A 24,516-nucleotide genomic window follows, 5' to 3' on the forward strand; every position below is an offset into this window, starting at 1 on the left:
TTATACTCCAGAGCTGCACTCACTATTCTGCTGGTACACTCACTGTGTACATACATTACATTACTGATCCTGAGTTACATCCTGTATTATACTCCAGAGCTGCACTCACTATTCTGCTGGTGCAGTCACTGTGCGCATACATTACATTACTGATCCTGAGTTACATCCTGTATTATACTCCAGAGCTGCACTCACTATTCTGCTGGTGCAGTCACTGTGTACATACATTACTGATCCTGAGTTACATCCTGTATTATACTCCAGAGCTGCACTCACTATTCTGCTGGTGCAGTCACTGTGTACATACATTACATTACTGATCCTGAGTTACCTCCTGTATTATACTCCAGAGCTGCACTCACTATTCTGCTGGTGCAGTCACTGTGTACATACATTACATTACTGATCCTGAGTTACGTCCTGTATTATACCCCAGAGCTGCACTCACTATTCTGCTGGTGCAGTCACTGTGTACATACATTACATTACTGATCCTGAGTTACATCCTGTATTATACTCCAGAGCTGCACTCACTATTCTGCTGGTGCAGTCACTGTGTACATACATTACATTACTGATCCTGAGTTACCTCCTGTATTATACTCCAGAGCTGCACTCACTATTCTGCTGGTGCAGTCACTGTGTACATACATTACATTACTGATCCTGAGTTACCTCCTGTATTATACTCCAGAGCTGCACTCACTATTCTGCTGGTGCAGTCACTGTGTACATACATTACCTACCCTGTATTATACTCTGGAGCTGCGCTCTCTGTCTTGGTGCAGCTCTGGTATTAATGGTGGTTGTCGGCTCTGGCGTCTTTGCCCCTTACCTTGATGGCGTCGATGTACTGCTTGGCGTACTTCTGGCACTCGTCCACCTTCACGCGGTTCTTCTCGCTTTCCTCCAGCAGTTTCTGTGGACAGGAGGTAACAGACTTCTTATTACGGCCTCTAGGGGCAGAGTCTCTCATGGTCAGGTGACCTCATTCATCTCTTATAAGGAGCTGCAGCGGCTGCGCTCTGCAGCGGCTGCGCTCTGCACCCGGGGACCCGCCCCCCCATCAGCCGCACGGCAGCAGCTCCCGCTGTCCGGTCCCAGCTGTACCTTCTCCTCCTGCAGTTGCTCCTTCACAGTTCTGCTGTCGGTGATGGGCACAGACTGGATCTTCTCCTGCCGCTGCTTGGCGTCCTGGATCCAGCGGATCAGCCACTCGTAGCTCTCCCTGTAGTAGCGGAGCTGTTTGCCCAGCTGCTCCAGTTCGCGCTGCCTCAGGTCTATCTGCAGGACGATGGCCTGCCAGCGCTCCAGCAGCTGCTGCACCTTCTCTCTGTATCTCTCCAGGTCCACGTCCCGCTCGCTGTGTGCGCGCAGCATCTGGTCACTCACCTCCCGCGCCTTGCTGAGGTCACTCTCCAGACCGCTGAAGAGAGGCTGGTGCCCCTCCACCTGCCCACGCATCCGCTGCAGAGGGAAGACAGCGGGTGAGAAAGGGCGAGGCTGTGCCACGCTGCACCCTCACACCGCGAAGCTGTGCCACGCTGCACCCTCACACCGCGACGCTACGCAACGCTGCACCCTCACACCGCCACGCAGTGCCACGCTGCACCCTCACACCGCGAAGCTGTGCCACGCTGCACCCTCACACCGCGACGCTATGCAACGCTGCACCCTCACACCGCCACGCAGTGCCACGTTGCACCCTCACACCGCGACGCTGTGCCACGCTGCACCCTCACACCGCCGCGCAGTGCCACGCTGCACCCTCACACCGCCGCGCAGTGCCACGCTGCACCCTCACACCGCCGCGCAGTGCCACGCTGCACCCTCACACCGCCACGCAGTGCCACGTTGCACCCTCACACCGCGACGCTGTGCCATGCTGCACCCTCACACCGCCGCGCAGTGCCACGCTGCACCCTCACACCGCTGCGCAGTGCCACGCTGCACCCTCACACCACCGCGCAGTGCCACGCTGCACCCCCACACCGCCAGGCTGCACCCTCACACCGCCGCGCAGTGCCACGCTGCACCCTCACACCGCCGCGCAGTGCCATGCTGCACCCTCACACCGCCGCGCAGTGCCACGCTGCACCCCCACACCGCCAGGCTGCACCCTCACACCGCCAGGCTGCACCGCCACGCAGTGCCACGCTGCACCCTCACACCGCGACGCTGTGCCACGCTGCACCCTCACACCGCGACGCTATGCAACGCTGCACCCTCACACCACCACGCTGTGCCACGCTGCACCCTCACACCGCGAAGCTGTGCCACGCTGCACCCTCACACCGCGACGCTACGCAACGCTGCACCCTCACACCGCCACGCAGTGCCACGCTGCACCCTCACACCGCGAAGCTGTGCCACGCTGCACCCTCACACCGCGACGCTGTGCCACGCTGCACCCTCACACCGCGACGCTATGCAACGCTGCACCCTCACACCACCACGCTGTGCCACGCTGCACCCTCACACCGCCGCGCAGTGCCACGCTGCACCCTCACACCGCGATGCTGTGCCACGCTGCACCCTCACACCGCGATGCTGTGCGACGCTGAACCCTCACACCGCGACGCTGTGCGACGCTGCACCCTCACACCGCAACGCTGTGCAACGCTGCACCCTCACACTGCAACGCTGCACCCTCACACCACGACGCTGTGCAACGCTACACCCGCACACCGCCACGCTGCACCCTCACACCGCCGCGCAGTGCCATGCTGCACCCTCACACCGCCGCGCAGCATCCTCACACAGCGACGCTACACTCTCACACCGCGACGCTACACCCTCACACCGCGACGCTACACCCTCACACCGCGACGCTGCACCCTCACACCGCGACGCTGCACCCTCACACCGCAACGCTACACCCCGACACTGCACACACAATAATATCAAACATACAGTGTCATCTTCACCTCGGCACAATTCTCGCTTCCCGTCCCATCTGCCCCACACCGGGCGGCCTGCCGTTACCTTCAGGTCGGTCTTGCTGTTCTCCAGCTCCTTCAGGTCAGCCGGTACAGTGTGAACTTCCTTCAGCTGATCTTCATACGTCTTCACCACCTCCTCGGCTCCATGAGTGTTTCGTATCACCAAGTTTATGGTCTTTAGTCTGGAACACAAACGGTCAACTTGTGAACTTCTTCAGCTCCATCTTGAGAGGTGGCGTATGCAATGCTCCACTGCACAGCAGGGGTCACTTACTTATCCAGGTAGATGGAGGACAGGCTGTAGACTTGGTCCATCTTCTGCAGGGTGATCTCATGCTCCGATCGCAGGACCGGTGCGGACGCCCCCAGCTCGGGCTGGCTCAGGATCTTCCGCGTCTTCTCGCTCACCTTATCCAGATTCTTCTGAATTGTCTCCAGTTCAAAATGAATTTGCTGAGAAAATAGAAGTGAAGAGCAAATAAAACACAGACCCGACCCCTAAGCGGCCCCCCGTCTATAGGCGGACACCCACCAGGATGCTGACGGCCCCACAGACGAACGTCACCTCTCCTGACCCCCAATACATTGGACGGGTACACAAGTGATCTCCACAGAGAGGGACAGAGTCACTGCCAGACCCCTCTACACTCCCAAGCCCACCACCATGCCCCCCCACACCCCTCTACACCACCCTGCCCCCCAAAACCCCTCTACACTCCCAAGCCCACCACCCTGCACCCCCATACCCCTCTACACCACCCTGCCCCCCAAAACCCCTCTACACTCCCAAGCCCACCACCCTGCCCCCCAGACCCCTCTACACTCCCAAGCCCACCACCCTGCACCCCCAGACCCCTCTGCCCTCCTCTAACCCACCACTCTGACCCACCAGACCCCCCCTTCTGCCCTCCCCTAACCCACCACCCAGACCCCCTAGACCCCTCTACACTCCCTAGCCCACCACCCAGACCCCTCTACACTCCCCAGCCCACCACCCTGACCCACCAGACCCCTCTGCCCTCCTCTAACCCACCACTCTGACCCACCACCCAGACCCCTCTGCCCTCCTCCAACCCACCACCCTGACCCACCAGACCCCCCTCTGCCCTCCCCTAACCCACCACCCTGACCCACCAGACCCCTCTGCCCTCCCCTAACCCACCACCCTGACCCACCAGACCCCTCTGCCCTCCCCTAACCCACCACCCTGACCCACCAGACCCCTCTGCCCTCCCCTAACCCACCACCTTGACCCACCAGACCCCTCTTCCCTCCCCTAACCCACCACCCTGATCCACCAGACCCCTCTGCCCTCCCCTAACCCACCACCCTGATCCACCAGACCCCTCTGCCCTCCCCTAACCCACCACCCTGATCCACCAGACCCCTCTGCCCTCCCCTAACCCACCACCCTGATCCACCAGACCCCTCTGCCCTCCCCTAACTCACCACCCTGACCCACCAGACCCCTCTGCCCTCCCCTAACCCACCACCCTGATCCACCAAACCCCTCTACCCTCCCCTAACCCACCACCCTGACCCACCAGACCCCTCTGCCCTCCCCTAACCCACCACCCTGACCCACTAGACCCCTCTGCCCTCCCCTAACCCACCACCCTGACCCACCAGACCCCTCTGCCCTCCCCTAACCCACCACCCTGACCCACCAGACCCCTCTGCCCTCCCCTAACCCACCACCCTGACCCACCAGACCCCTCTGCCCTCCCCTAACCCACCACCCTGACCCACTAGACCCCTCTGCCCTCCCCTAACCCACCACCCTGACCCACCAGACCCCTCTGCCCTCCCCTAACCCACCACCCCGACCCCCCTCTGCCCTCCCCTAACCCACCACCCTGACCCACCAGACCCCTCTGCCCTCCCCTAACCCACCACCCCGACCCCCCTCTGCCCTCCCCTAACCCACCACCCTGACCCACCAGACCCCTCTGCCCTCCCCTAACCCACCACCCTGACCCCTCTGCCCTCTCCTAACCCACCAGACCCCTCTGCCCTCCCCTAACCCACCACCTTGATCCACCAAACCCCTCTGCCCTCCCCTAACCCACCACCCTGACCCACCAGACCCCTCTGCCCTCCCCTAACCCACCACCCTGACCCACCAGACCCCTCTGCCCTCCCCTAACCCACCACCCTGAACCACCAAACCCCTCTCTGCCCTCCCCTAACCCACCACCCTGACCCACCAGACCCCTCTGCCCTCCCCTAACCCACCAGACCCCTCTGCCCTCCCCTAACCCACCACCCTGATCCACCAGACCTCTCTGCCCTCCCGTAAACAACCACCCTGGCCCACCACACCCCCCTCTGCTCTCCCCTAACTCACCACCCTGACCCACCAGACCCCCCTCTGCCCTCCCCTAACCCACCACCTTGACCCACTAGACCCCTCTGCCCTCCCCTAACCCACCACCTTGATCCACCAAACCCCTCTGCCCTCCCCTAACCCACCACCCTGACCCACCAGACCCCTCTGCCCTCCCCTAACCCACCACCCTGACCCACCAGACACCCCTGCCCTCCCCTAACCCACCACCCTGACCCACCAGACCCCCCTCTGCCCTCCCCTAACCCACCACCCTGACCCACCAGACCCCTCTGCCCTCCCCTAACCCACCACCCTGATCCACCAGACCCCTCTGCCCTCCCCTAACCCACCACCCTGATCCACCAGACCCCTCTGCCCTCCCGTAAACAACCACCCTGGCCCACCACACCCCCCTCTGCTCTCCCCTAACTCACCACCCTGACCCACCAGACCCCTCTGCCCTCCCCTAACCCACCACCCTGATCCACCAGACCCCTCTGCCCTCCCGTAAACAACCACCCTGGCCCACCACACCCCCCTCTGCCCTCCCCTAACCCACCACCCTGACCCACCAGACCCCTCTGCCCTCCCCTAACCCACCACCCTGATCCACCAGACCCCTCTGCCCTCCCCTAACCCACCACCCTGATCCACCAGACCCCTCTGCCCTCCCGTAAACAACCACCCTGGCCCACCACACCCCCCTCTGCTCTCCCCTAACTCACCACCCTGACCCACCAGACCCCCCTCTGCCCTCCCCTAACCCACCACCCTGACCCACTAGACCCCTCTGCCCTCCCCTAACTCACCACCCTGACCCACCAGACCCCTCTGCCCTCCCCTAACCCACCACCCTGACCCACCAGACCCCTCTGCCCTCCCCTAACCCACCACCCTGATCCACCAGACCCCTCTCCAGTCCCCAACCCACCTACCAGCCCCACAGATCCCTCTGTCCTCCCCTAAACCACCACCCTGTCCCTCCCAGCCCCGACTATACTCCCCAGCCCACCACCCTGTACCCACCACCCCCCTCTATACTCCCCAGCCCACCACCCTGTACCCACCACCCCCCTCTATACTCCCCCAACCCACCAACCAGCCCCACCCTAGACCCCTCCATACTGCCAAGCCCACCACCCTGTCCCACCCAGACCCTTCTGTCCTCCTCATCCTGTTCCCTCAGACCACCCTGCTCCCACCCAGGATCCCATCTGTCCCCCCAGACTCCCTCCGTTTGCTGCTACTGAGGGACCACCTGATGGTAATGGCCGCGCCATAGTCTTTGGCCCACCTGCTGGTCTCCAATCCTCTGGGAACATTCTTTGATGGGATCTTTGTCCAGGGGGCTGCGGATCTTGCTGACGGTGCGGGCCTCACAGCCTTCTAGCTGCAGCTGGATGTTCTTCAGCTGGGAGATGTAGTTCTTACACGAGCTCTCATCCTGCTCCCCTAAAACACAACGTCACACACCATGAGACAGACCGAGACCCCCTCACCTCATGGCCGCCGGTCCCGTGGCTTCTCCCCCCGGTCACCTCTCTCCAGGCTGCGCAGCAGGGTCTCGTACTTCTGGGTGCAGGAGCTGTACTCTCTCTCGATGTTCATGCGGTCGTCCGGGTGGAAGTTCTGCGAGTCCTGGCTGTCCCGCATGAAGTCCTGGTAGTGGATCTCCAGGTTTCTGAGGACCAGCTTATACTCCTCTGACGTCATGCTCCGGAACTGCAGGGGACGAGAGCAGGTTAACAGGTCAGAAATGGCGCAGGTTTCCTAGCTGCCGGAGTGGCGCGGGATGGGAACGCTGTCACCGCTGTGCAGCAGACTGACCGTGACGAGCGTCCAGGACTGGATGAGCTGAATGTCGCGCAGCAGGTACTGGTAGGACAGGAGGCTCTTCAGGTCGATGTGCAGGCGCTGCCACAGGCTCAGCAGGCTCTGGTGGCCGCTCTCCAGCCTGCCAGAAGACACAACACAATGAGCACACCCCGCCCCGGGAACAGCCGTCCGGCCGAAGAGGCGCCGCGCCATCACCTGCTGACGGCGTCCACGGCCTCCTTGTTGGGTGGAGGGACGACGAAACAGACGGACGGCACCAGGGAGTCACTGCCCCCCGTGTTCAGCACCTTCCACTTGTCCGGCTGAGAATTGTTAACCAGAAGACACTCGTCGCCTTTATGTATCGTGATCTGTAAGGAAACCAGAGGGTTAAACTGGCATTCCTGGAGCTGAACACAGCAGTTTGTTACAATGTATCAGTCTGATGTTTGTTTCAGCAGGTGGAAGGCTGGGGTTCTCCCCTCAGATTGGTGGCCCCCTGCAGGGAGCGAGGGGCAATCATGTGTCCTCCCGAGTCCAGGAATCCTTCATCTTGTAGACTGACACATTGTAACGCCAGGATGAAAAGATAGGGGGCCGCGTGATACCCTGCAGCCACCACTAGAGGGCGCTGCTCACTGCACCATTATATTATGTGACACATCATTAATCAGCCTGATGATGAAGGGGTTAATCTGAGTCCGCCCCGGTCACGGTGGGCTGTCACGGTGGGCATACGCTCTCTACCACACCCCATGACATGATCACCACTCGATGTGTGGGCTCTTTATCTGCGGATCTATTACTGCAGGACACGCAATCGCCTTCATCCACATAGCGGATCGGTTCCACATTCACGCACCCCCCACCCCCTCTACAGGGACATGGTGGTCTGTGGTCACACAGGGTCTCGTCCACATTTACACAGGGCTGCAACTTTCCTGGCAATGCCAAGAGCCACATGTGAGGGCATATAAGTGGCAGAGTATTGGCAGCCTGGGCAGCTGCAGCCATGATGCCACTCCCATGATGCAGCAGTGGGGCCCTGGTTGTCCTGCAGCCATGATGCAGCAGTGGGGCCCTGGTTGTCCTGCAGCCATGATGCAGCAGTGGGGCCCTGGTTGTCCTGCAGCCATGATGCAGCAGTGGGGCCCTGGTTGTCCTGCAGCCATGATGCAGCAGTGGGGCCCTGGTTGTCCTGCAGCCATGATGCAGCAGTGGGGCCCTGGTTGTCCTGCAGCCATGATGCAGCAGTGGGGCCCTGGTTGTCCTGCAGCCATGGCTGTCCTTACCTCCATCTGCTTGTAGTCACACACGGCCTGCACCGGCTGCTGCCCCTTGGGAGGATTGGCCGGGTTGCGAGGCTTCAGCTGCACGATGGTCTTTGCCCGCTTGGTGAGGCCGGAGATTTGTCCCTTGTACTCGCTCAGCTGCTCCTTCTCTTCCTGTGGGAGACACTGGTGTTACAGCAGCCCACTGCCTGGCGCCCATGTTACATGCCCAGATGCCGGGGAGACACCGGGGGGTGCAGTGTCCTCAGCTCCTCATGGAAGGTGGCGACACTCACCACACTGTCCTGCAGCAGGTCCTCCAGCCGGGTGACGGTGATCGAGCGGTCACACGTGTACTTCCTGCGCATGTTCTCCTGAAGCTTCCTCAGATGCTCCTCCGCCTCCTTAACATCAGCAAAGAACTGTCCAAGGAGAAGAGAAACATGAGCCTCGGCTGTCACAACCACACGTCTCAACAGCAGCGTCACTTTGTCCTGGGGGGGTCGTACCTGGAAGTAAGCCGTGTTCTCCTTCAGGTGGGCCTCGATACAGCAGCAGAGCTGAAGCATCCAACTCCACTGAGTCTGCAGAGCGGCCTGGAAAGCCTGGAGACAGAGAGCAGAGGTCATCCAGGTGTCCCACACCGTGCCGTGTCCCACACCGTGCCCCGCCTCGTGCCGTGTCCCACACCGTGCCCCGCCTCGTGCCGTGTCCCACACCGTGCCCCGCCTCGTGCCGTGTCCCACACCGTGCCCCGCCTCGTGCCGTGACCCACACCGTGCCCCGCCTCGTGCCGTGACCCACACCGTGCCCCGCCTCGTGCCGTGTCCCACACCGTGCCCCGCCTCGTGCCGTGTCCCACACCGTGCCCCGCCTCGTGCCGTGTCCCACACCGTGCCCCGCCTCGTGCCGTGTCCCACACCGTGCCCCGCCTCGTGCCGTGTCCCACACCGTGCCCCGCCTTGTGCCGTGTCCCACACCGTGCCCCGCCTTGTGCCGTGTCCCACACCGTGCCCCGCCTTGTGCCGTGTCCCACATCGTGCCCTGCCTTGTGCAGTGTCCCACACCGTGCCCCGCCTTGTGCCGTGTCCCACATCGTGCCCTGCCTTGTGCCGTGTCCCACGCCGTGCCCTGCCTTGTGCCGTGTCCCACATCGTGCCCTGCGTTGTGCCGTGTCCCACACTGTGCCCCGCGTTGTGCCGTGTCCCACACCATGCCCCGCGTTGTGCCGTGTCCCACACCGTGCCCCGCCTTGTGCCGTGTCCCACACCGTGCCCCGCCTTGTGCCGTGTCCCACATCGTGCCCTGCCTTGTGCCGTGTCCCACATCGTGCCCTGCCTTGTGCCGTGTCCCACATCGTGCCCTGCCTTGTGCCGTGTCCCACGCCGTGCCCTGCCTTGTGCCGTGTCCCACATCGTGCCCTGCGTTGTGCCGTGTCCCACACTGTGCCCCGCGTTGTGCCGTGTCCCACACCGTGCCCTGTGTTATGTCACATCACATCATATCGGGAGCCACATCTGTTGGCCAAAGACACGTCCTCACCTCCACTGTAGATTTACCAGGGTGGTCTTCACGGAGGAGTCGGTCGCCTGTGCTCTGAATTTCCTTTATCTTCTTTTCCTTCAGTTCAAGCTCTCGCATTAAACCCTACAGAAAGATGGGTGGGTGTGATGTGGGCGAGAAAGGTCTCAGGTGAGATTCTTCAAAACTTGTCTCACCCCAGAGCCTTCTGATTTCCCTCACTGCACATCTGCTCTTATCTGGTCCTCTATTGCCCCCAGACCCGCCGCTCGCTCCAGGACCTCCCACCTCCTTAGTGAACCAGAATGTGACATCCATTATTGGGACAGACATGAGGTCCTCACATGTGAACCCCCCCTAACCGGGGAATAATCTCCAGGAGCAGATCTCCTCTATCATTCTTCACATCTCTGACTCATCTCCATTATTAACAGTTCTTTATTTTTATTGCTCCTCCTATTACTCAGACCCTTTACTCCATCTCCCAAACGCCCCCCACTCCCCCAGCCCCATCTCCTGGACCCCTTCATTCCATCTCCTGAATGTCCCCTCATCTCCTGGACCCTTCATTCCATCTCCTGAACATCCCCTCATCTCCTGGACCCTTCATTCCATCTCCTGAATGTCCCCTCATCTCCTGTACAATCGCCACATCTCCTGTACAATCGCCACATCTCCTGTACAATCGCCACATCTCCTGTACAATCGCCACATCTCCTGTACAATCGCCACATCTCCTGTACAATCGCCACATCTCCTGTACATCGCCACATCTCCTGTACATCGCCACATCTCCTGGACCCTTCACTCCATCTCCTGTACATCGCCACATCTCCTGGGCCCTTCACTCCATCTCCTGTACATCACCACATCTCCTGGACCCTTCAGTCCATCTCCTGTACATCACCACATCTCCTGGACCCTTCACTCCATCTCCTGTACATCACCACATCTCCAGGACCCTTCACTCCATCTCCTGTACATCACCACATCTCCTGTACATCACCACATCTCCTGTACAACGCCACATCTCCTGTACATCGCCACATCTCCTGTACATCGCCACATCTCCTGGGCCCTTCACTCCATCTCCTGTACGTCACCACATCTTCTGGGCCCTTCACTCCATCTCCTGTACATCACCACATCTCCTGGACCCTTCACTCCATCTCCTGTACGTCACCACATCTCCTGGACCCTTCACTCCATCTCCTGTACGTCACCACATCTCCCGGACCCTTCACTCCATCTCCTGTACATCACCACATCTCCTGGACCCTTCACTCCATCTCCTGTACATCACCACATCTCCTGTACAATCGCCACATCTCCTGTACATCACCACATCTCCTGTACATCACCACATCTCCTGTACATCACCACATCTCCTGTACATCACCACATCTCCTGTACATCACCACATCTCCTGTACATCACCACATCTCCTGTACATCACCACATCTCCTGTACATCGCCACATCTCCTGTACATCGCCACATCTCCTGTACATCGCCACATCTCCTGTACATCGCCACATCTCCTGTACATCGCCACATCTCCTGTACATCGCCACATCTCCTGTACATCGCCACATCTCCTGTACATCGCCACATCTCCTGTACATCGCCACATCTCCTGTACATCGCCACATCTCCTGTACATCGCCACATCTCCTGTACATCACCACATCTCCTGTACATCACCACATCTCCTGTACATCACCACATCTCCTGTACGTCACCACATCTCCTGTACGTCACCACATCTCCTGTACGTCACCACATCTCCTGTACATCGCCACATCTCCTGGGCCCTTCACTCCATCTCCTGTACGTCACCACATCTCCTGGGCCCTTCACTCCATCTCCTGTACGTCACCACATCTCCTGTACGTCACCACATCTCCTGTACATCGCCACATCTCCTGTACATCGCCACATCTCCTGGGCCCTTCACTCCATCTCCTGTACGTCACCACATCTCCTGGACCCTTCACTCCATCTCCTGTACATCACCACATCTCCTGGACCCTTCACTCCATCTCCTGTACATCACCACATCTCCCGGACCCTTCACTCCATCTCCTGTACATCACCACATCTCCCGGACCCTTCACTCCATCTCCTGTACATCACCACATCTCCTGGACCCTTCACTCCATCTCCTGTACATCACCACATCTCCTGGACCCTTCACTCCATCTCCTGTACATCACCACATCTCCCGGACCCTTCACTCCATATCCTGTACATCCCCACATCTCCTGGACCCTTCACTCCATCTCCTGTACGTCGCCACATCTCCTGGACCCTTCACTCCATTTCCTGTACATCCCCACATCTCCTGGACCCTTCACTCCATCTCCTGTACATCCCCACATCTCCTGGGCCCTTCACTCCATCTCCTGTACATCCCCACATCTCCTGGACCCTTCACTCCATCTCCTGTACATCACCACATCTCCTGGACCCTTCACTCCATCTCCTGTACATCACCACATCTCCTGGACCCTTCACTCCATCTCCTGTACATCACCACATCTCCAGGACCCTTCACTCCATCTCCTGTACGTCACCACATCTCCTGGACCCTTCACTCCATCTCCTAAAGTCTCCTTATCTCCCGGACCCTTCACTCCATCTCCTGTACATCACCAAATCTCCTGGGCCCTTCACTCCATCTCCTGTACATCACCACATCTCCAGGACCCTTCACTCCATCCCCTGTACGTCACCACATCTCCCGGACCCTTCACTCCATTTCTTGTACATCACCACATCTCCTGGGCCCTTCACTCCATCTCCTGTACATCACCACATCTCCTGGGCCCTTCACTCCATCTCCTGTACATCACCACATCTCCCGGGCCCTTCACTCCATCTCCTGTACGTCGTCACATCTCCCGGACCCTTCATTCAATCTCCTGAACGTCTCCTCATCTCCTGGACCTTGTGCATCCCATGAACGCCTCTCCTCCCGGACCCTCCCTTACGGAGTAGTTGTCCTTTTTGCTGGTCATGTTGGTGTTACGGTCGCTCCAGTCGAAGTTCACTTCTTCCTCTTCCTTATCGTTCAGCCACATGAGCTCTTTGGTTGCAGCGGCTACAAACGCATGGAGGCTTTCTAGGTTTCGCAGTCTTGCCTTGGAAGAGTTCTGGAAAGAGATGAAAATCCTTAATGACCATGAAGAAGGATAAGAGCAGTCGTCTGAGACCACCACACACACAGCAATGGGGACTCACCAGCAGCTTGGCATATAGTAAATCCAGTTTTCCCAGATATTCCTGATAGTTTCCCCGAGTCCCTGACATGTGAGCCTGGACACAGAAGACATGTCAGACATTATATAGGAGGCAATGTTTTGTTGGAGTCTCGTGCTTATTTCTTACCCCCCTCCCCACCCCCACCCATGCAATCATTTGGGGTCACCATCGTGAGGACAGTCACCTCGTCAGCCCGCGCTCGTTCAATCTTTGATCGGAATTCGTTGATGGACTGGTGGAGGCCACGGTGACTGCCGAGCTGAGACTCTACGCTGGGGAGGTCGGAGCCCCACTCAGCTGCATTGATGCGTTTCTGGTTCTCTTCCACCCAGCCGAGCAGGTCCTGGAGGTAGCGCAGAGTGACCTCATCCACGTCTTGGCGGACGGACTGCTGCGTCACGTGGGTGACCTGGGTGATGACCTGGGAGGCTCCAGACTTTATCCGCAGGTTGTACTCTGTGCGGATGGCGACCAGGCGCTCGTGGAGGCGGTAGACTCTGACAACACAAACATCTAGCATGAGACCCACGGGGCGTCTACTCTAGGACGACGCGTCTGAGGTCACACATTGTTCCAGCAGCCACTCCACCCCGGACCGCGGGATACCTGCGATACATCTGCTCGCCCTGAGGATGGCGTCCATCTTTAAGTGCCTGCACATCGTTGAAGAGTATCCGGATCATAGCGTCAGCCTTGTCCAGGTCCCGCTCGATGTCTCCGGCCCGCTGAAGCGGCTTCCCAGCGTTCAGGAGGCGGATATTCTGGAAAGACAGAGGTCATTACAGCGTTGCCTCCCTCCCCCCGGAGCACCACCGGTAACAGCAAGCCTCCTTAAAGTGTTAGACTCTGCAGTGGCGGCTGGCACTCACCGTCTGCAGTAAGGCGTCCGCCTGGTTCAGCTGCTCCTCGCACAGTCCGGACTCCATTTGCAGCTTGCTGACGATTCTCTGCAGACGCTCCAACCTGTGATCAGAGAGAAGTGACAGCGGAGCCCCGGCATCTGTATGTGTACAGGGGGCCAACCCCAGCCTCTACCGGGCGGCCCCTGGCTCTACCGGGCGGCCCCCGGGGCACCCGCCTCTACCGGGCGACCCCCGGGGCGCCAGCCTCTACCGGGCGATGCCAGCCTCTACCGGGCGACCCCCGGAGTCAGTCTGTGGTGTTAAGCTGTCACAGAATGCTCTCACTTAGGGCCCGTCCCGTCCTCATGCCCCCAATTATACCCAGCATATATGGTCATTCAGGTTGTGACCCGAGGGGCAGAGGAGCTGCCAATCTGAGTGCTGGCACAGAGCAGACGGCGGGCGTCCTGTCCTCGATTACAGAAGGATTTCCCGCCCAGCGCCCCACGGCTGCGCAGCAGAGCAGACTTCAGTGCTAGCACAGCTGCAGCGCAGCCTGAGTCTCTATCACAATGCTCTGCAGGCTCCACCCCTGTTGCAGAACATCTCACCTATCCTGTGCTCCCTGCAGGCATCTCTCTTCCTCTCACAGACACCACTTCTGAGCAGAGGAAGGAGCCGCGGTGGCTTCACACTCCTCCTCCCGAGCCGCCAGCAGCGGATCTAATTACTGACAGCGTGACTCACACAAAGTCACAAACCCTCAGCCGGACCCCACCCAGGGGAGAACCCCGACTGTACAGAGAGGAGGAGGACGGCCGGACCCCACCTAGAGGAGAACCCCTGACTGTACAGAGAGGAGGAGGGCGGCTGGACCCCACCCAGAGGAGAACCCCGACTGTACAGAGAGGAGGAGGACGGCCGGACCCCACCTAGAGGAGAACCCCTGACTGTACAGAGAGGAGGAGGGCGGCTGGACCCCACCCAGAGGAGAACCCCGACTGTACAGAGAGGAGGAAGACGGACGGACCCCACCTAGAGGAGAACCCCTGACTGTACAGAGAGGAGGAGGGCGGCTGGACCCCACCCAGAGGAGAACCCCGACTGTACAGAGAGGAGGAGGACGGCCGGACCCCACCTAGAGGAGAACCCCTGACTGTACAGAGAGGAGGAGGGCGGCTGGACCCCACCCAGAGGAGAACCCCGACTGTACAGAGAGGAGGAGGACGGCCGGACCCCACCTAGAGGAGAACCCCGACTGTACAGAGAGGAGGAGGGCGGCTGGACCCCACCCAGAGGAGAACCCCTGACTGTACAGAGAGGAGGAGGACGGCCGGACCCCACCTAGAGGAGAACCCCTGACTGTACAGAGAGGAGGAGGGCGGCTGGACCCCACCTAGAGGAGAACCCCTGACTGTACAGAGAGGAGGAGGGCGGCTGGACCCCACCCAGGGGAGAACCCCGACTGTACAGAGGAGGAGGAGGGCGGCCGGACCCCACCTAGAGGAAAACCCCCGACTGTACAGAGAGGAGGAGGGCGGCTGGACCCCACCCAGGGGAGAACCCCGACTGTACAGAAGAGGAGGAGGAGGACGGCCGGACCCCACCCAGAGGAGAACCCCTGACTGTACAGAGAGGAGGAGGACGGCCGGACCCCACCTAGAGGAGAACCCCTGACTGTACAGAGAGGAGGAGGGCGGCTGGACCCCACCCAGAGGAGAACCCCGACTGTACAGAGAGGAGGAGGACGGCCGGACCCCACCTAGAGGAGAACCCCTGACTGTACAGAGAGGAGGAGGGCGGCTGGACCCCACCCAGAGGAGAACCCCGACTGTACAGAGAGGAGGAGGGCGGCTGGACCCCACCTAGAGGAGAACCCCTGACTGTACAGAGAGGAGGAGGGCGGCTGGACCCCACCCAGGGGAGAACCCCGACTGTACAGAGAGGAGGAGGGCGGCCGGACCCCACCTAGAGGAGAACCCCTGACTGTACAGAGAGGAGGAGGGCGGCTGGACCCCACCCAGAGGAGAACCCCGACTGTACAGAGAGGAGGAGGACGGCCGGACCCCACCTAGAGGAGAACCCCTGACTGTACAGAGAGGAGGAGGGCGGCTGGACCCCACCTAGAGGAGAACCCCGACTGTACAGAGGAGGAGGAGGGCGGCCGGACCCCACCTAGAGGAAAACCCCCGACTGTACAGAGGAGGAGGAGGACGGCCGGACCCCACCCAGAGGAGAACCCCGACTGTACAGAGGAGGAGGAGGAGGACGGCCGGACCTCACCTAGAGGAGAACCCCGACTGTACAGAGGAGGAGGAGGAGGAGGAGGAGGAGGACGGCCGGACCCCACCCAGAGGAGAACCCCGACTGCACAGAGAGGAGGAGGGCGACTGGACCCCACCTAGAGGAGAACCCCGACTGTACAGAGGAGGAGGAGGGCGGCCGGACCCCACCTAGAGGAGAACCCCCGACTGTACAGAGGAGGAGGAGGACGGCCGGACCCCACCCAGAGGAGAACCCCGACTGTACAGAGGAGGAGGAGGAGGACGGCCGGACCCCACCTAGAGGAGAACCCCTGACTGTACAGAGAGGAGGAGGGCGGCTGGACCCCACCCAGAGGAGAACCCCGACTGTACAGAGGAGGAGGAGGAGGAGGAGGACGGCCGGACCCCACCTAGAGGAGAACCCCTGACTGTACAGAGGAGGAGGACGGCCGGACCCCACCTAGAGGAGAACCCCGACTGTACAAAGGAGGAGGACGGCCGGACCCCACCTAGAGGAGAACCCCTGACTGTACAGAAAGGATGAGGGCGGCCGGACCCCACCCAGAGGAGAACCCCGACTGTACAGAAAGGAGGAGGACGGCTGGACCCCACCTAGAGGAGAACCCCGACTGTACAGAGGAGGAGGAGGAGGACGGCCGGACCCCACCTAGAGGAGAACCCCGACTGTACAGAGAGGAGGAGGGCAGCCGGACCCCACCTAGAGGAGAACCCCTGACTGTACAGAGGAGGAGGAGGGCAGCCGGACCCCACCTAGAGGAGAACCCCGACTGTACAGAGAGGAGGGCGGCGGCCGGACCCCACCCAGAGGAGAACCCCGACTGTACAGAGAGGAGGAGGACGGCCGGACCCCACCCAGAGGAGAACCCCGACTGTACAGAGGAGGATGACGGCCGGACCCCACCTAGAGGAGAACCCCTGACTGTACAGAGAGGAGGAGGGCGGCTGGACCCCACCCAGAGGAGAACCCCGACTGTACAGAGGAGGAGGAGGACGGCCGGACCCCACCTAGAGGAGAACCCCTGACTGTACAGAGGAGGAGGACGGCCGGACCCCACCTAGAGGAGAACCCCAACTGTACAAAGGAGGAGGACGGCCGGACCCCACCTAGAGGAGAACCCCTGACTGTACAGAAAGGATGAGGGCGGCCGGACCCCACCCAGAGGAGAACCCCGACTGTACAGAAAGGAGGAGGACGGCTGGACCCCACCCAGAGGAGAACCCCGACTGTACAGAGGAGGATGAGGGCGGCCGGACCCCACCCAGAGGAGAACCCCGACTGTACAGAAAGGAGGAGGACGGCTGGACCCCACCTAGAGGAGAACCCCGACTGTACAGAGGAGGAGGAGGACGGCCGGACCCCACCCAGAGAACCCCTGACTGTACAGAGAGGAGAAAGCATCCTGTACATGGAGCAGTGAGACCCTGACAGTCACTGACGGCACACAGGGGGGTCGGGGCTCCTCTCATGTTCTCGCCGCAGACATGACTCATAGAGGAAACTCCTGCACTGAACAAATGACAAATCTCTGAAATCCTCCAGTCACCAAGACAAACACCGGTAGCTACACAGCGCAGGCGGAGACCACCACACAGAGACCACGACCCCGACCTGCTCACATGTATTACTTTTGCCTCACATACATCTCCAGCCCAGCGAACCCCCCCGTATACATCTCCAGAGATGCGGCCCCCCCGTACACATCTCCAGCCCCCCTGTACACATCTTCAGAGATGCGTCCCTTCCGTATATATCTCCAGCCCCGCGGCCCCCCCGTACACATTTCCAGAGATTCGGCCCCAGTATACATCTCCAGCCCCGCGGACCCCCCGTACACATCTCCAGCCCCGCGGATCCCCCGTACACATCTCCAGTCCCGCGGACCCCCCCGTACACATCTCCAGCCCCGCGGACCCCCCCGTACACATCTCCAGCCCCGCGGACCCCCCCGTATACATCTCCAGCCCCGCGGACCCCCCCGTACACATCTCCAGCCCCGCGGACCCCTGTACACCTCTCCAGCTCCGTGGACCCCCCTGTACACATCTCCAGCCCTGCGGACCCCCCGTACACATCTCCAGCCCCGCGGACCCCTGTACACATCTCCAGCCCCGTGGACCCCCCTGTACACATCTCCAGCCCTGCGGACCCCCCCATACACATCTCCAGCCCCGCGGACCCCTGTACACCTCTCCAGCCCCGTGGACCCCCCTGTACACATCTCCAGCCCTGTGGACCCCCCGTACACATCTCCAGAGCCGCACACCCCCCGTATACATCTCCAGAGATGCGGCCCTTCCGTATGCATCTCCAGAGATGCGGCCCTTCCGTATGCATCTCCAGCCCCGCGGACCCCCAGTACACATCTCCAGCCCCGCGGACCCCCAGTACACATCTCCAGCCCCGTGGACCCCCAGTACACATCTCCAGCCCCGCGGACCCCCGTACCTTTCCAGCTCGATGCGCAGGAGCTTCTCTCGCTCCAGGATAGACACGTGCAGTTTCCCCCACTCCTTCTCCACGTCCAGGGGGTGGTACCCGGGGGGCACCTTCAGCTGCCCAGATTTGACTGCACCCTGACAGGGGGACACGGGAGGATTGAGGTCAGTGCTGTGGACGGATACATGAAGGTGACGACAGACCACTAGGGGCGCTGCACTTACCTCCAGGGACTGGTACTGCAGCTTGGACTGGTTCTTGTCCGCCTCTTTGTTAGGGAGATCTGTCTCTTTAAATTTCAGAAACTGGCGCCACAAAATCTGAGAGTGACAAGAAAGAGTTAAATGTACAATAAAAGTAACAAAGTGTGGCCCCAAAGCTACGCAGAGGCCGGGGCCCTGGGGGCTGAGAATCATACAGGGACCGGGACTACAAATGAGAATATAGGGACCGTGATGATAGACGGGGTAGCTTTGTGGAGGGACCAATGATAGACTGTGGTGGCGTGCAGGGACCGAGATGATAGGGATGGTGTGCAGGGACCGAGATGATAGGGATGGCGTGTAGGGACCGAGATGATAGGGATGGCGTGCAGGGACCGAGATGATAGGGATGGCGTGCAGGGACCGAGATGATAGGGATGGCGTGTAGGGACCGAGATGATAGGGATGGCGTGTAGGGACCGAGATGATAGGGATGGCGTGTAGGGACCGAGATGATAGGGATGGCGTGTAGGGACCGAGATGATAGGGATGGCGTGTAGGGACCGAGATGATAGGGATGGCGTGTAGGGACCGAGATGATAGGGATGGCGTGTAGGGACCGAGATGATAGGGATGGCGTGTAGGGACCGAGATGATAGGAATGGCGTGTAGGGACCGAGATGATAGGGATGGCGTGTAGGGACCGAGATGATAGGGATGGCGTGTAGGGACCGAGATGATCGGGATGGTGTGTAGGGACCGAGATGATCGGGATGGTGTGTAGGGACCAAGATGATCGGGATGGTGTGTAGGGACCAAGATGATAGGGGTGGTGTGTAGGGACCGAGATGATAGGGGTGGTGTGTAGGGACCGAGATGATAGACGGGGTGGCTTTGTGTAGGGACCGTTTATCAGAATTGTGCCATCTCCACACAATCTCATGACTAGCGGTGCCGGTCTCATCTGATCACAGATGTAGAGACACGCGGCCGACCACAACCATCTCATCAGTCACACGTCCTGCCACACCCTGCACGAATCACTGCCAGGCCGACAACACCCCGATACACAGCATGTCGCCAGCCACAACACCCCGATACACAGCATGTCACCAGCCACAACACCGATACACAGCATGTCACCAGCCACAACACCCCGATACACAGCATGTCACCCGCCACAACACCCCGATACACAGCATGTCACCAGCCACAACACCGATACACAGCATGTCACCCGCCACAACACCCCGATACACAGCATGTCGCCAGCCACAACACCCCGATACACAGCATGTCACCCGCCACAACACCCCGATACACAGCATGTCACCAGCCACAACACCGATACACGGCATGTCACCAGCCACAACACCCCGATACATAGCATGTCGCCAGCCACAACACCCCGATACACAGCATGTCACCCGCCACAACACCCCGATACACAGCATGTCACCAGCCACAACACCGATACACAGCATGTCACCCGCCACAACACCCCGATAAGCAGCATGTCGCCCGCCACAACACCCCGATACACAGCATGTCGCCAGCCACAACACCCCGATACACAGCATGTCACCCGCCACAACACCCCGATACACAGCATGTCACCAGCCACAACACCGATACACAGCATGTCGCCAGCCACAACACCCCGATACACAGCATGTCGCCCGCCACAACACCGATACACAGCATGTCACCAGCCACAACACCCCGATACACAGCATGTCGCCAGCCACAACACCGATACACAGCATGTCGCCAGCCACAACACCGATACACAGCATGTCGCCAGCCACAACACCCCGATACACAGCATGTCGCCAGCCACAACACCCCGATACACAGCATGTCACCAGCCACAACACCGATACACAGCATGTCACCCGCCACAATACCCCGATAAGCAGCATGTCGCCCGCCACAACACCCCGATACACAGCATGTCGCCAGCCACAACACCCCGATACACAGCATGTCACCAGCCACAACACCGATACACAGCATGTGACCCGCCACAACACCGATACACAGCATGTGACCAGCCACAACACCCCGATACACAGCATGTCACCCGCCACAACACCCCGATACACAGCATGTCACCAGCCACAAAACCCCGATACACAGCATGTCACCAGCCACAACACCGATACACAGCATGTTGCCAGCCACAACACCCCGATACACAGCATGTCGCCAGCCACAACACCCCGATACACAGCATGTCACCAGCCACAACACCGATACACAGCATGTCACCCGCCACAACACCCCGATAAGCAGCATGTCGCCCGCCACAACACCCCGATACACAGCATGTCGCCAGCCACAACACCCCGATACACAGCATGTCACCAGCCACAACACCGATACACGGCATGTCACCAGCCACAACACCCCGATACACAGCATGTCACCAGTCACAACACCCCGATACACAGCATGTCGCCAGCCACAACACCGATACACAGCATGTCGCCCGCCACAACACCCCGATACACAGCATGTCGCCAGCCACAACACCCCGATACACAGCATGTCGCCAGCCACAACACCCCGATACACAGCATGTCGCCAGCCACAACACCCCGATACACAGCATGTCGCCAGCCACAACACCCCGATACACAGCATGTCGCCAGCCACAACACCGATACACAGCATGTCGCCAGCCACAACACCGATACACAGCATGTCGCCCGCCACAACACCCCGATACACAGCATGTTGCCAGCCACAACACCCCGATACACAGCATGTCGCCAGCCACAACACCCCGATACACAGCATGTCACCAGCCACAACACCGATACACAGCATGTCACCCGCCACAACACCCCGATAAGCAGCATGTCGCCCGCCACAACACCCCGATACACAGCATGTCGCCAGCCACAACACCCCGATACACAGCATGTCACCAGCCACAACACCGATACACAGCATGTTGCCAGCCACAACACTCTGATACACAGCATGTCGCCAGCCACAACACCCCGATAAGCAGCATGTCGCCCGCCACAACACCCCGATACACAGCATGTCGCCAGCCACAACACCCCGATACACAGCATGTCACCCGCCACAACACCCCGATACACAGCATGTCACCAGCCACAACACCGATACACAGCATGTCACCAGCCACAACACCCCGATACACAGCATGTCGCCAGCCACAACATCGATACACAGCATGTCACCCGCCACAACACCCCGATAAGCAGCATGTCGCCCGCCACAACACCCCGATACACAGCATGTCGCCAGCCACAACACCCCGATACACAGCATGTCGCCAGCCACAACACCCCGATACACAGCATGTCACCAGGTACAACACCCCGATACACAGCATGTCACCACCCACAACACCCCGATACACAGCATGTCACCCGCCACAACACCCCGATACACAGCATGTCGCCCGCCACAACACCCCGATACACAGCATGTCACCAAGCACAACACCCCGATACACAGCATGTCGCCAGCCACAACACCGATACACAGCATGTCGCCCGCCACAACACCCCGATACACAGCATGTCACCCGCCACAACACCCCGATACACAGCATGTCACCCGCCACAACACCCCGATACACAGCATGTCACCAGCCACAACACCACGATACACAGCATGTCGCCAGCCACAACACCCCGATACACAGCATGTCGCCAGCCACAACACCCCGATACACAGCATGTCGCCAGCCACAACACCCCGATACACAGCATGTCGCCAGCCACAACACCCCGATACACAGCATGTCGCCAGCCACAACACCCCGATACACGGCATGTCGCCAGCCACAACACCCCGATACACGGCATGTCACCCGCCACAACACCCCGATACACGGCATGTCACCAGCCACAACAACCCGATACACAGCATGTCACCCGCCACAACACCCCGATACACAGCATGTCACCAGCCACAACACCACGATACACGGCATGTCACCAGCCACAACACCCCGATACACGGCATGTCACCCGCCACAACACCCCGATACACGGCATGTCACCAGCCACAACACCCCGATACACGGCATGTCACCCGCCACAACAACCCGATACACAGCATGTCACCAGCCACAACAACCCGATACACAGCATGTCACCAGCCACAACACCCCGATACACAGCATGTCACCCGCCACAACACCCCGATACACAGCATGTCACCCGCCACAACACCCCGATACACAGCATGTCACCCGCCACAACACCCCGATACACAGCATGTCACCCGCCACAACACCCCGATACACAGCATGTCACCCGCCACAACACCCCGATACACAGCATGTCACCCGCCACAACACCCCGATACACAGCATGTCACCCGCCACAACACCCCGATACACAGCATGTCACCCGCCACAACACCCCGATACACAGCATGTCACCCGCCACAACACCCCGATACACAGCATGTCGCCAGCCACAACACCCCGATACACAGCATGTCGCCCGCCACAACACCCCGGTACACAGCATGTCGCCCGCCACAACACCCCGGTACACAGCATGTCGCCCGCCACAACACCCCGATACAGAGCATGTCGCCAGCCACAACACCCCGATACACAGCATGTCGCCAGCCACAACACCCCGATACACAGCATGTCGCCAGCCACAACACCCCGATACACAGCATGTCGCCAGCCACAACACCGATACACAGCATGTCACCAGCCACAACACCGATACACAGCATGTCGCCCGCCACAACACCCCGATACACAGCATGTTGCCAGCCACAACACCCCGATACACAGCATGTCGCCAGCCACAACACCCCGATACACAGCATGTCGCCAGCCACAACACCCCGATACACAGCATGTCACCAGGCACAACACCCCGATACACAGCATGTCACCAGGCACAACACCCCGATACACAGCATGTCACCAGCCACAACACCCCGATACACAGCATGTCACCAGCCACAACACCCCGATACCCAGCATGTCACCAGCCACAACACCCCGATACCCAGCATGTCATCAGCCACAACACCCCGATACCCAGCATGTCATCAGCCACAACACCCCGATACACAGCATGTCACCCGCCACAACACCTCGATACACAGCATGTCACCCGCCAGAGCCAGCCACAACACCCCGATACACAGCATGTCGCCCGCCACAACACCCCGATACACAGCATTTCACCAGGCACAACACCCCGATACACAGCATGTCACCAGCCACAACACCCCGATACACAGCATGTCACCAGCCACAACACCCCGATACACAGCATGTCACCCGCCACAACACCCCGATACACAGCATGTCACCCGCCACAACACCCCGATACACAGCATGTCGCCAGCCACAACACCCCGATACACAGCATGTCGCCAGCCACAACACCCCGATACACAGCATGTCGCCAGCCACAACACCCCGATACACAGCATGTGACCCGCCAGAGCCAGCCACAACACCCCGATACACAGCATGTGACCCGCCAGAGCCAGCTACAACACCCCGATACACAGCATGTCACCAGCCACAACACCCCGATACACAGCATGTGACCCGCCATAACACCCCGATACACAGCATGTCGCC

The 24,516-nt window shown here is 59.9% G+C and overlaps 1 protein-coding gene across 7 annotated transcripts in view; it reads right to left on the bottom strand.

Annotated features, from left to right (window-relative positions):
• PLEC (plectin) overlaps nucleotides 1-24,516 on the bottom strand; it is a 479,139-nt gene that overhangs the window by 14,149 nt on the left and 440,474 nt on the right. For all 7 annotated transcript variants that reach the window (XM_073680149.1, XM_073680144.1, XM_073680143.1 and 4 more), the window contains 19 exons: nucleotides 18,930-19,025; nucleotides 18,715-18,842; nucleotides 14,011-14,104; nucleotides 13,748-13,902; nucleotides 13,326-13,638; nucleotides 13,121-13,195; nucleotides 12,871-13,032; nucleotides 9,900-10,004; nucleotides 8,867-8,962; nucleotides 8,654-8,779; nucleotides 8,379-8,531; nucleotides 7,303-7,457; nucleotides 7,099-7,225; nucleotides 6,810-6,993; nucleotides 6,566-6,723; nucleotides 3,217-3,395; nucleotides 2,986-3,124; nucleotides 1,111-1,467; nucleotides 836-919 (listed from right to left, as the gene is read on the bottom strand). In XM_073680149.1, coding sequence (XP_073536250.1) covers nucleotides 836-919; nucleotides 1,111-1,467; nucleotides 2,986-3,124; nucleotides 3,217-3,395; nucleotides 6,566-6,723; nucleotides 6,810-6,993; nucleotides 7,099-7,225; nucleotides 7,303-7,457; nucleotides 8,379-8,531; nucleotides 8,654-8,779; nucleotides 8,867-8,962; nucleotides 9,900-10,004; nucleotides 12,871-13,032; nucleotides 13,121-13,195; nucleotides 13,326-13,638; nucleotides 13,748-13,902; nucleotides 14,011-14,104; nucleotides 18,715-18,842; nucleotides 18,930-19,025 — 2,886 coding nt within the window. The remainder of the gene's footprint in view (nucleotides 1-835; nucleotides 920-1,110; nucleotides 1,468-2,985; nucleotides 3,125-3,216; nucleotides 3,396-6,565; nucleotides 6,724-6,809; nucleotides 6,994-7,098; nucleotides 7,226-7,302; nucleotides 7,458-8,378; nucleotides 8,532-8,653; nucleotides 8,780-8,866; nucleotides 8,963-9,899; nucleotides 10,005-12,870; nucleotides 13,033-13,120; nucleotides 13,196-13,325; nucleotides 13,639-13,747; nucleotides 13,903-14,010; nucleotides 14,105-18,714; nucleotides 18,843-18,929; nucleotides 19,026-24,516) is intronic.

Source organism: Phyllobates terribilis, unplaced genomic scaffold (genome assembly GCF_046119375.1).
Source record: "Phyllobates terribilis strain yellow unplaced genomic scaffold, ASM4611937v1 Scaffold_4__5_contigs__length_816908805, whole genome shotgun sequence".
Taxonomy (NCBI): Eukaryota; Metazoa; Chordata; class Amphibia; order Anura; family Dendrobatidae; genus Phyllobates; species Phyllobates terribilis.